At 48.3% G+C, this 12866-nt stretch overlaps 2 protein-coding genes across 2 annotated transcripts in view; one reads left to right on the top strand and one right to left on the bottom strand.

Moving 5' to 3' along the window:
- Nucleotides 1-12866, bottom strand: part of OSBP2 (oxysterol binding protein 2) — a 372195-nt gene that overhangs the window by 206574 nt on the left and 152755 nt on the right. The gene's annotated exons all lie outside the window — the stretch shown is intronic.
- On the top strand, nucleotides 3065-5167 carry LOC140898594 (uncharacterized). The gene is made up of 2 exons (XM_073312608.1): nucleotides 3065-3812; nucleotides 4400-5167. The coding sequence occupies exons 1-2, from the start codon at nucleotides 3230-3232 to the stop codon at nucleotides 4939-4941; spliced, it is 1125 nt and encodes a 374-aa protein (XP_073168709.1). The 5' UTR covers nucleotides 3065-3229; the 3' UTR covers nucleotides 4942-5167.

Genomic DNA, 12866 nt, shown 5'->3' with positions numbered 1-12866 from the left:
ATTGCCTGTAGTCATCAGGTGGAGATCGGGAAGATGGAGTAACTATGTCTTCTGGGGAAGACAATGAAGTTGCTCTGATCCAGTTCAGTTTTGTCTTTCGCATCCGCCAATGGGGCCGGTTGGTTTTCACCAGGCGTTCATCGCTCATGGAACATGGGGTGGTGGGGGAGAAAATACAATGGTTGCACCCTGGGACTCTGGGCATAATACCAGCTCCCCCGGGAGGATTTCCCCAGGGCAGGGAAAACTGACTAACGAACTGCACTAGTAGCAGAGTAAAAGTGCACGCCAGGTCCCAGAGCTGAGAGGCTTCATTATGCATCTCTGAAACTCAGCCCATCACCTGATCTTTTATTTCAGGGGAAGGAAGGGGTTCAGTTTACACGCATGTAAAAGGGGAGGTCTGACTATGCAGAGTGGGACAGACTGATCAGAAGCAGCAAGTCATGTCTAATTAGCAAAACTCAGACTTCAGACACGTGCGCCCAACTTGCACGGACGGGCGCATTCCCGGGCACCTCCGTAGCATCTGAGTTCTTGTCATCTCCAAGGCTCTCACACACATCCGAGAGCAATGTGACCCGCAGCGTTCCGGTCTCTAAACCCGGGAGAGCAGGGGTTAACATGGATCTACATGTGTGCACACAGCAGTGTCACATGGAGCAGCTGACGACTGATCAGTGGCACTGAGAAATCACAGGATGCCGTTGGAAAGTTCAGAGCAGAAAGGGTGATACACAGGCCATATGCCCCAGCAGCTCCTCTTCTCACTTTGTCTGCTCCGATAATAGCCAAGGGACAAGCTCTCTGGGCTGAGCCTGTGCTGTGAAGATACGTGTCTAACACCTGCCACCCTGGATGCAAGGCTAGTCTGGCTGGTATTTCCAATTAACCCACACATCTAAACATCACAATTCTTGCAATTAGCAGAACGTGGCACAATCCCTGCAATTATTCCTTCCTCCCCCACACAGGAAATGTCAACCATTCCCATTAGCCAGGATTGGGAAAACTGAAGTGGAAGGTCAGAGAGGGAAAGAGAAACATGCTGATTAATGCAGTGAGAAACGGCCTGGCATGGAAGAACGGATGACAAAAAGATCAGAACTCTGAGCTCCTGGTAACATGGGACAGAACAGGGTGCATGGAATCTTCCTGAGATGATGTCATGGGAAATGCCTGCCCTGTAGCACCCCCAAGACCTAGCATGGTGCTGCAGGCACCCCCTGCTTCAGTTTCTCTTCTCTGAGGGCCCCTTATGAACTCACACAATACAAAGGGGAGTAAGACAAAACGCCCTTGCTGGGGTTCTACTTCATTACATCCCAGTAAACTTGAAATGCAGCCTCCTTCCTTGGCTTACAGCCAACTTGTGACAGATGCCATCCAAGATGTGTACGTTTTCTCTGGCCTTTTGGCAGCCACAGGGTATAAATGCAACAGCTAGCTCTCCTCCAAGCCTCCTTTAACCCCGAGGACCAAGGGAAGGGGAAGAGCCCTTGTTAACTGGCATCTTTTCCCACTACTGCTCACTGACAAATCAGTGTGTTCTGCCGCTCACCCAGAATATATGTGCACACCCTTTCTGCTCTGATGCTCATCCGGTTTATTCAGCCAAGAGAGACCTTTGCTGCTCAGTATATTCCCAGCCCTTCCCCTATGTGAGATCATTAAGGCCTGCAAAACACTTGGTAGATACAGGTCAGCTAGTGCAGAAGGGCCTCAAAGTGTCCAAGAAATGAATGGCCTTGTGATAGTTGTTAGACACGTGTTTTCTATTAATATCTGCCGAGAGCAGAGCATGTGTGGAGCAGATTTATGTTAGGAGCCTCAAAAGATACAGCAAGACTAGGTTGCCTCTCCAGATTGCTGCTGCATTTCCATAAGCCACTGTCTCCCGTTTGCCTGATCTGTCGTGGCTCTTCCCCTACACTGCCTTGTGCCACAAGATGCTGCATCACTTTCGCTGCACACGCCACCTGCCTCCAGCCTTTGTTTCTAACCAAGCATGGCAGCAGGGGGGGCAAGCAGAAGCAGGGGAAGGAGCTGGTGACTGCCACTCCATTTTCTGTCTTTGTCGTCAACTTCCAGGACTAATCTGTAGCATCACCATGTCATAGCATTTACATCACTGAACTGTGAGAGCACACTGCGTTGCACCGTGATGGATGACATTGGGGGAGCCCAAAATGCACCCCAAGAATTGCAATGCCAGCAGTCTCTGCACGCCAGACTGGGAACAGCCCCATCAAAAAGGGGATGAGTGGTGACCCCTGAGCAACAGCCGTGTGCTGGACTGTACGGGGAGACTTTGGCAAATCAGTAAAGTGCCTGAAACCCCTATGGCTTATTGCTAAAAGCAGCCAAGTCAGCAGGCTGTAAATTAGCCAAGTCAGCAGGCTTAGCTTAACCAAGGCAGGAGGGGATGGGGGTTTTGGGTGCCACAGGAAGGGCAGCTTCACCCTGCATCCTTCCTGATTAGAATTGTGTTGAAGTTGCTGATACATGCATCTTAGAAGAGCAGGATGTGCCCCAGGAATGTCTATTGGGGCCTGCAAACTCTGGAAAAACCCACACCTGGTTAATCGATAATCAGAAGGAGCCTCTTGCTTGCCCATTGGAACTGCTTGCTTAACAAGTTTTCTTTAAGGGACATGTCATTCTATTACTAATGTATAAATAAGGGGGGAAAGTTTGAGGTAGGGGGACTCTTCAGGACTGGACTCTCTCTCTCTGGATGCATCTTGTGTTTCCCAGCAGCAGACGGGCTGCCGCTGTGCCACTCAAGAGCCACACTCAGCTTTGGTAATTATCAAGGGTTGGGGGTGTTTTACTAACCTCTTGCGGACGTGCGTATAAATGCTTGAGACTGAGCCCTGGTCTACACTAGGACTTTAGGTCGAATTTAGCAACGTTAAATCGATTTAAACCTGCACCCGTCCACACAGTGAAGCCCTTTATTTCAACTTAAAGGGCTCTTAAAATCGATTTCCTTACTCCACCCCTGACAAGTGGATTAGCGCTTAAATCGACATTCCCAGCTCGAATTTGGGGTACTGTGGACACAATTCGATGGTATTGGCCTCCGGGAGCTATCCCAGAGTGCTCCATTCTGACCGCTCTGGACAGCACTCTCAACTCAGATGCACTGGCCAGGTAGACAGGAAAAGAACCGCAAACTTTTGAATCTCATTTCCTGTTTGGCCAGCGTGGCAAGCTGCAGGTGACCATGCAGAGCTCATCAGCACAGGTGACCATGATGGAGTCCCAGAATCGCAAAAGAGCTCCAGCATGGACCGAACGGGAGGTACGGGATCTGATCGCTGTTTGGGGAGAGGAATCCGTGCTATCAGAACTCCGTTCCAGTTTTCGAAATGCCAAAACCTTTGTGAAAATCTCCCAGGGCATGAAGGACAGAGGCCATAACAGGGACCCGAAGCAGTGCCGCGTGAAACTGAAGGAGCTGAGGCAAGCCTACCAGAAAACCAGAGAGGCGAACAGCCGCTCTGGGTCAGAGCCCCAAACATGCCGCTTCTATGATGAGCTGCATGCCATTTTAGGGGGTTCGGCCACCACTACCCCAGCCGTGTTGTTTGACTCCTTCAATGGAGATGGAGGCAATACGGAAGCAGGTTTTGGGGACGAAGAAGATGATGATGAGGAGGAGGTTGTAGATAGCTCACAGCAAGCAAGCGGAGAAACCGGTTTTCCCGACAGCCAGGAACTGTTTCTCACCCTAGACCTGGAGCCAGTACCCGCCGAACCCACCCAAGGCTGCCTCCTGGACCCAGCAGGCGGAGAAGGGACCTCTGGTGAGTGTACCTTTTAAAATGCTATACATGGTTTAAAAGCAAGCATGTGAAAGGATTACTTTGCCCTGGCATTTGCGGTTCTCCTAGATGTAGTCCTAAAGCCTTTGCAAAAGGTTTCTGGGGAGGGCAGCCTTATTTCGTCCTTCATGGTAGGACACTTTATCACTCCAGGCCAGTAACACATACTCGAGAATCACTGTAGAACAAAGCATTGCAGTGTATGTTTGCTGGCATTCAACCAAAATCCGTTCTTTATCTCTCTGTGTTATCCTCAGGAGAGTGAGATATAATTCATGGTCACCTGGTTGAAATAGAGTGCTTTTCTTCAGGGACACTCAGTATAGCCCATTCCTGCTGGGCTGTTTGCCTGTGGCTGAACAGAAATGTGCGCCACTGTTAGCCACAGGGAGGGGGGAAGGTTGAGGGGGTAGTCACGCGGTGGGAGGAGGCAAAATGCAACCTTGTAACGAAAGCACATGTGCTATGTACGTAATGTTAACAGCAAGGTTTACCCTGAAAGAGTGTAGCGACTGTTTTATAAAATGTGTCTTTTTAAATACCGCTGTCCCTTTTTTTTTCTCCACCAGCTGCATGTGTTTCAATGATCACAGGATCTTCTCCTTCCCAGAGGCTAGTGAAGCTTAGAAAGAAAAAAAAACGCACTCGCGATGAAATGTTCTCCGAGCTCATGCTGTCCTCCCACACTGACAGAGCACAGACGAATGCGTGGAGGCAAATAATGTCAGAGTGCAGGAAAGCACAAAATGACCGGGAGGAGAGGTGGAGGGCTGAAGAGAGTAAGTGGCGGGCTGAAGAGAGTAAGTGGCGGGCTGAAGACAGGGCTGAAGCTCAAATGTGGCGGCAGCGTGATGAGAGGAGGCAGGATTCAATGCTGAGGCTGCTGCAGGACCAAACCAGAATGCTCCAGTGTATGGTTGAGCTGCAGCAAAGGCAGCTGGAGCACAGACTGCCACTGCTGCCCCTCTGTAACCAACCGCCCTCCTCCCCAAGTTCCATAGCCTCCACACCCAGACGCCCAAGAACGCGGTGGGGGGGCCTCCGGCCAACCAGCCACTCCACCACAGAGGATTGCCCAAAAAAAAGAAGGCTGTCATTCAATAAATTTTAAAGTTGTAAACTTTTAAAGTGCTGTGCTTAAAGTGCTGTGTGGCATTTTCCTTCCCTCCTCCACCACCCCTCCTGGGATACCTTGGTAGTCATCTCCCTATTTGTGTGATGAGTGAATAACGAATGCATGACTGTGAAGCAGCAATGACTTTATTGCCTCTGCAAGCGGTGATTAAAGGGAGGAGGGGAGGGTGGTTAGCTTACAGGGAAGTAGAGTGAACCAAGGGGCGGGGGGTTTCATCAAGGAGAAACAAACAGAACTTTCACAGCGTAGCCTGGCCAGTCATGAAACTGGTTTTCAAAGCTTCTCTGATGCGTACCGCACCCTCCTGTGCTCTTCTAACCGCCCTGGTGTCTGGCTGCGCGTAACCAGCAGCTAGGCGATTTGCCTCAGCCTCCCACCCCGCCATAAACGTCTCCCCCTTACTCTCACAGATATTGTGGAGCACACAGCAAGCAGTAATAACAGTGGGAATATTGGTTTCGCTGAGGTCTAAGCGAGTCAGTAAACTGCGCCAGCGCGCCTTTAAACGTCCAAATGCACATTCTACCACCATTCTGCACTTGCTCAGCCTGTAGTTGAACAGCTCCTGACTACTGTCCAGGCTGCCTGTGTACGGCTTCATGAGCCATGGCATTAAGGGGTAGGCTGGGTCCCCAAGGATACATATAGGCATTTCAACATCCCCAACAGTTATTTTCTGGTCTGGGAAGAAAGTCCCTTCCTGCAGCTTTTGAAACAGACCAGAGTTCCTGAAGATGCGAGCATCATGCACCTTTCCCGGCCATCCCACGTTGATGTTGGTGAAACGTCCCTTGTGATCCACCAGAGCTTGCAGCACTATCGAAAAGTACCCCTTGCGGTTTATGTACTCAGCGGCTTGGTGCTCCGGTGCCAAGATAGGGATATGGGTTCCGTCTATAGCCCCACCACAGTTAGGGAATCCCATTGCAGCAAAGCCATCCACTATGACCTGCACATTTCCCAGGGTCACTACCCTTGATATCAGCAGATCTTTGATTGCGTGAGCTACTTGCATCACAGCAGCCCCCACAGTAGATTTGCCCACTCCAAATTGATTCCCAACTGACCGGTAGCTGTCTGGCGTTGCAAGCTTCCACAGGGCTATCGCCACTCGCTTCTCAACTGTGAGGGCTGCTCTCATCCTGGTATTCATGAGCTTCAGGGCAGGGGAAAGCAAGTCACAAAGTTCCATGAAAGTGCCCTTACGCATGCGAAAGTTTCGCAGCCACTGGGAATCGTCCCAGACCTGCAACACTATGCGGTCCCACCAGTCTGTGCTTGTTTCCCGAGCCCAGAATCGGCGTTCCACAGCATGAACCTGCCCCATTAGCACCATGATGCATGCATTGGCAGGGCCCATGCTTTCAGAGAAATCTGTGTCCATGTCCTGATCACTCACGGGACCGCGCTGATGTCGCCTCCTCGCCCGGTATCGCGTTGCCATGTTCTGGTGCTGCATATACTGCTGGATAATGCGTGTGGTGGTTGATGTGCTCCTAATTGCCAAAATGAGCTCAGCGGCCTCCATGCTTGCCTTGGTATGGCGTCCGCACAGAAAAAAGGCGCGGAACGATTGTCTGCCGTTGCTCTGACGGAGGGAGGGGCGACTGACGACACGGCTTACAGGGTTGGCTTCAGGGAGCTAAAATCAACAAAGGGTGTGCCTGTACATCAAGGAGTATTTCAGGCAGGACTGCACGGAGGGTTCCAATAAGAAATGGTGCACCAAAGTTATCGTTGTTATTGGAACAAGGAGGTTAGCCTGGCCTCTGATTGATACATGGCTAGATTAACCTCGCTGCGCCTTCTCTGTGACTGACTGCAGTGTGATCTAGACAGGGGAGGAGGAAAATGAGTACAAAACAAATCTGGTCTATTTCTTGTTCTGACCCACTCCATCTATCCTTTACATCTTTGGCTGGCAGCAGACGGTGCAGAAGGACTGCATGCCATCCACATCTCATGGCTGCTTGGCAGAAGATGGTACAGTACGACTGCTAGCCATCTTCATCTCTTGCCTGCCTGGCATAAGATGGTACAATACGACTGCTAGCAATCCTCATCTCTTGCCTGCCTGGCAGAAGATGGTACAGTACGACTGCTAGCAGTCCGTATCGCCTGCCCGCTCACCATAAGACGGTTCAATAGGACTGCAGGACTAAAGAGAATGACCTGGTCAAGTCACTCCAAATTTAGTCCCTGCGCCCATGTCTGCCCAGGCGCTCCCAGCCGACGTGGCCAGGAGCACCTCGGACACGACGAGGACGACTACCAGTCGTATTGCACCGTCTGCTGCCAGAAGGCAATGGGTTGCTGCTACTGTGCAGCAAAGCCGTACCACGTCTGCCAGCACCCAGGAGACATAGGGTGACGGTTACCTGAGCGGGCTCCATGCTTGCCGTGGTATGGCGTCTGCACAGGTAACTCAGGAAAAAAGGCGCGAAATGATTGTCTGCCCTTGCTTTCACGGGGGGAGGGAGGGTGGGAACGGGGTCCTGACGATATGTACCCAGAACCACCCGCGACAATGTTTTAGCCCCATCAGGCATTGGGATATCAACCCAGAATTCCAATGGGCAGCGGAGACTGCGGGAACTGTGGGATAGCTACCCACAGTGCAACGCTCCGGAAGTCGACGCTTGCCTCGGTACTGTGGAAGCGCTCCGCCGAGTTAATGCACTTAATGCACTTAGAGCATTTTCTGTGGGGACACACACACTCGAATATATAAAACCGATTTCAAAAAAACCGACTTCTATAAATTCGACCTAATTTCGTAGTGTAGACATACCCTCAGTGAAGTTTAGCTTTAAGTGAAAGCACTCTTGTGTTGTCCTGTTTGTGCCGCCATCGATCGGTCAGACGGCCATGTCTCCCCTGATTTATTTCCTGACACCAGCTCGCACAGAGTAAAAGCTACCAAGAGCTTTGGGTTGAAAGAACCCCGGGGAACAGGACAACATGTGTGAGCAGCATGGGTTGCATTCAGGATGCTACACTGAGGGGCTGCCTGTGACCATCCCCCGGAATAGACTGCACTTTGGCCAGCCCGTGCCTAAAACATAGTCAAATGCACAAAGCTTCCCCAGCACCAGCACGTCTGTGCCTTTCAAGAGACTCCACCTCTGGCTTCTCTGCATCACCTCGTCTCTGTGAGCCTTCCATCGCATGGAGCATTTGGCAGAGGTCACCGGACAGTAGCAAGTATTCCATGTGATCTGAGGGTTACAGTGGGACACGGCCATTCAGGCATTTGTTACTGAATAGTTGCAGGCCTGTTAAACCCATGGGACTTGGCAGCACAGAAGTGGCTGCTGCCCCAAGCTGTAGGAATTTACGTGACCTACTTGGGTTTTTTCTTCCCTTTAACTAAGACACTTATTTTGTAGTGCGTGTTAATTTCTCATCTCGCAGCTGGGAACAGTAGGCCTGAGTCTCTGGTCACTTACACTGGGTTTTACACTATGGTAGCTCCACTGACTCAGTGAAGTTACTCCCATTTGTACCAGTGAAAGTGAATGGAGAATGAGTCCCAGCCTCTCTATTGTACCTGCTGCAAAAGTACTGAACAAGGTCGCAGCCCTCCCACAGGGAGTGTATTTCGTATTGTTAAAAAGGAATGGGGCATATTCTCATCCAAGCACAGTTCCAGGAAGGTCTAAACAAAGAAAGAAGTAGGGAACAATCCTGAGCAGAACAAGGAATGAGTCTTCCTTTTCATAAACGTATCAAGCAGATGCCTGTGGATTCATGTTCTGACTGATAAATCACAAGGTGCTGGGGTAGTTAAGGGGTCTGCTGTAGCCCAAGAAATCAGACAATGGAAAGGTGAGCAGCTCCTTAAACATCTATTTATAATTTGCAGAAAGAAGAGCTGTTGTATCAGGGGGGATTTCAACCTGGGGGATACGTGCTGGAAGGCTCAGGGTGCCACTGGTAAAATATTCTTGGAGTTTAAAAAAATTATAGCTGAGAACTTTCTAACACGTGACCAAGTTCCTGCTCTGCCGTGGTGGGTCTTGCGCTTATTGGTGGATTTGCTCGCCTTGGAGCTTCACGGCAGCCCTCAGCTCGGCTGTTTTCATGAACCCACAGTCCAGGTCGACTCCTCCTGTGTCTGACCAGGAGTTGGGAGGTTTGGGGGGAACCCGGGCCCGCCCTCTACTCCAGGTTCCAGCCCAGGGCTCTGTGGAACGCAGCTGTCTAGAGTGCCTCCTGGAACAGCTGTGCGACAGCTACAACTCCCTGGGCTACTTCCCCATGGCCTCCTCCCAACCCCTTCTTTATCCTCACCAAAGGACCTTCCTCCTGGTGTCTGATAATGTTTGTACTCCTCAGCCTCCAACAGTCTGCGTTCTCACTCTCAGCTCCTAGCGCCTCTTGCTCCCAGCTCCTCATACGCACACCACAAACTGAAGTGAGCTCCTTTTTAAAACCCAGGTGCCCTGATTAGCCTGCCTTAATTGATTCTAGCAGCTTCTTGATTGGCTGCAGGTGTTCTAATCAGCCTGTCTTAATTGTCTCCAGAAGGTTCCTGATTGTTCTGGAACCTTCCCTGTTACCTTACCCAGAGGAAAGGGACCTACTTAACCTGGGGCTAATATATCTGCCTTCTATTACTCTCCTATAGCCATCTGGCCCAACCCTGTCACACACAAAAAGTATTATGATCAGCTTGGGGTAATTCTCTATTAGACCTCATTCTGATGGATAAAGGTCACTGAACTAAAAGTGATTATAATCTAATTTAATGTGCTATGTGCAAACATAATATTGTTTACTGCCTGACCAGCAGTATACAGGCTTGGCTTTGCACTTTAAGAGAACCAATTTCCCAAAACTGAAAACAATCCTGAGCGGTTTAAGAATGCTTTATTAGATGCCCACAAAAATCACAGTTCTGCAGTAATGAAATAAGGTTTCTTTGGTTAAGGAGTGGAAATGAAAGTAGAAATTAAAAACAAAACCATAATATATAACAAATGAAAAAAAGGGAAGCTGATAACAATGAGTACAAACAGCAAATTGATAAGGGAAGTCAAAGGTATCAGTGAAAAACCTATGGACAGTAGAATTAAGGACAACAGGAAGGAATTCTTTAAATACATCAGTAACAAACAAAATCCTAGCAACAGCTTAGGTCTAGTACTGGATAACAATGGTAAAATTGTCAATCACAATGCAGAAAATGCAGAAGTATTCAGTAAATATTTCTGTTCTGTATTTGGAAAGAGACAGGATGATGATGTATTCACAGTCATAATACAGAGATGTAACAGTAACACAAGTGCACACCCTAGTTACTATAACCTTCTATTCCATTAGTAACTAGGGAGGATGTCAAACCATAACTACTACATTTCTAAATCTGCATGGCCATATATCTTTTACCCAAGAGGATTAAAAGAACTGGCTGAGGAGTTCTCCGAGCCTTTAATGTTCATTTTTAACAAAGTTTAGACACTGGGGAAGACTCAATGGACCAGAAAAAAAGTTAATATTTTGCCAATTGGTAAAGAGGGTAAATGAGATGACCCAGGAAACTATAGGTTGGTTAGCCTGACATCAATCCTGGGCAAAATCATGAAAGACTGACAGAGGACAAAACCAGTAAAGAATTCAAAGATGGTAGCATGATTAATGCCAATCAACATGGTTTTATGGAAAATAGATCTTGTCAAACAAATCTGAATCCTTTTTGTGATTTGGTTCATAAAGAGTAACTGTGTTGACATAATATACTTAGACTTAGTGCCGCGTGACACTCTGATATAAAATATTAGCATTATACAAAATCAATGTAGCCAATATTAAATGGATTAATATTGGCTAAGCAATGGATCTCAAAAAGTAATTGTAACTTGTCACCCAATGGGGATGTTTCTAGCGGGGTTGGGCAGGGATCAGTTCTTGGTTAAATGCTATTCAATATCTTTATCAACGATATGAAAGGAAATATAAAATCATTGCTAGAAAAATTTGAAGATGAAGAAGATCAAAAAAATAGATGGAGTGGTAAATAATTAAAAGAACAGGTTACAGAGGCTGACCTACAGCACTTGATACATCTAGGAACAAAGGAATTAATCCCACATACAGGATGGGAGATAGTATCTTGGAATGTAATGACACTGAAAAGCACTTGGAGGTCATGGCAGATAACCAACTGATCATGAGCTCCCAATGTGATGCTTTAGCTAAAGGGGTAGGGAGGCATGATCCTTGAATGTGTAAGCAGGGGAATACCAAATAGGAGTGGAAAGGTGGTATCTCTGAATACAGCATTAGTGAGATCATTGCTCGATACTGTGTCCTGTTCTGGTGTCCACATGTAAAAAAAAATATTAAAAATTATAAGGAGTTCAAAGAAGAGGTAGAAGAATAATTGGAGGTCTGGAAAATGTGTCTTACAATGAGAGACATAAGAAGCTCAATCTATTTCATTTGTCCAAGAGAAAGTAAAGAAGTGACTTTTGATCCTGGTTTACTATTTCGGGAAGAAATTTCCCCTAGTAGACTGCTCTTTAATCTAGCAGACAAAGGCACAGCAAGATCCAATGCCTGGAAACTAACACTAGATTAATTCAGACTAGAAATAAGGCATAATTTTTCTTTAATTGTGAAGGAAACTAACCATTGGAACAACTTACCTGGGGATGTGGTGGATACACCGTCTCTTAAAGTCTTTAAATCAAGCCTGGATGTCTTTCTAAAAGAGATGCCACAGCTCAAACAGAAGTTATGGGCTTGATGCATCATTTGGGGAAATTCTCTGACTTGTGTAAGCAAGAGGTCAGATGAGATGATCATAATGGCCCCTTCTGTGAGTCCTTCCTGGGACAGAAATATCTGAGGCTTGAAGTTATCATCCAGACAGTAGCTACTGTTTCACACCCTCTTGATGAGCTCCGCTCCCAAAGTCACACTGCATCAGTCACCCACACTGGATGCCACATAGAACTGTGCACAAGATTAATTATTAGGGAAAATGTCTGGCCTGCATTATGATGGATCAGCGTATCCACAAATCACAGATCATCCGTGCCACGAGACTGAGCCTGAACAGTTTCTAAGCACTGCACTGTCTAAAAAAGGCTCCGTCAACACCTCTTGTCCCAGGAGCCACCTTAAGCCCATGGGGGAGGGATCACTCAGCGGTTTGAGCATTGGCTTGCTGCTAAACACAGGGTTTGAGTTCAATCCTTGAGGGGGCCATTTAGGGGATCGGGGCAAAAATTGGGGTTGGTCCTGCTTTGAGCAGGGGGTTGGACTAGATGACCTCCTGAGGTCCCTTCCAACCCTGCTATTCTATGTGACGCTGGCTATCATGTATCAGTCTATGCTGCTGATATGTGGGTCAGTACTTTTGTGTGTAAATCCAGGGACGGGCAGTTGTGATGGGAGTTGGTTTATGGATGAGTTTATACAGGAAATTGCACACATGCTGCTAGCCGGTTTACTTCTGAGCAACTGAAAACTGTGGCTGCTGCCCTGCACTCCCAGGAGAAGCCTAAACACTAAGGACAGGTGAAACGGATCGGAACTTCTCCCCCTGGTCCCAGTGACCCACTCCCGAGGCGGGGAAGGGTTTGAGGAAGGAAGTAGCCGTAGCACAGCACTGGGAGAGGGGCTCTTCTGGGACAGGAGGAACGGAGATACCGTGGGAAGGCTCCCATGACGCAGCTGGAAGTGGAAGCACCAAGGCACTGAGGGAAGCTTACTGACCTGTGCAGAAGCAGAAGGTACCATAAAGTTCACGTGAAAGTCCCATAACATGAGATTTCGGCCTGATTTCCACACCAAACAGTTCTGGATAAAGGCAGAGCAAGCATCTGAACTTTTGGAAGCCAATCGAGACAGCTGGATCCTTTCTTTGATCCACCAACCGAGAGACCCTTTTT

Source organism: Lepidochelys kempii, chromosome 15, assembly GCF_965140265.1.
Source record: "Lepidochelys kempii isolate rLepKem1 chromosome 15, rLepKem1.hap2, whole genome shotgun sequence".
Taxonomy (NCBI): domain Eukaryota; kingdom Metazoa; phylum Chordata; order Testudines; family Cheloniidae; genus Lepidochelys; species Lepidochelys kempii.
This window is presented reverse-complemented; position numbering and strand designations above follow the sequence as displayed.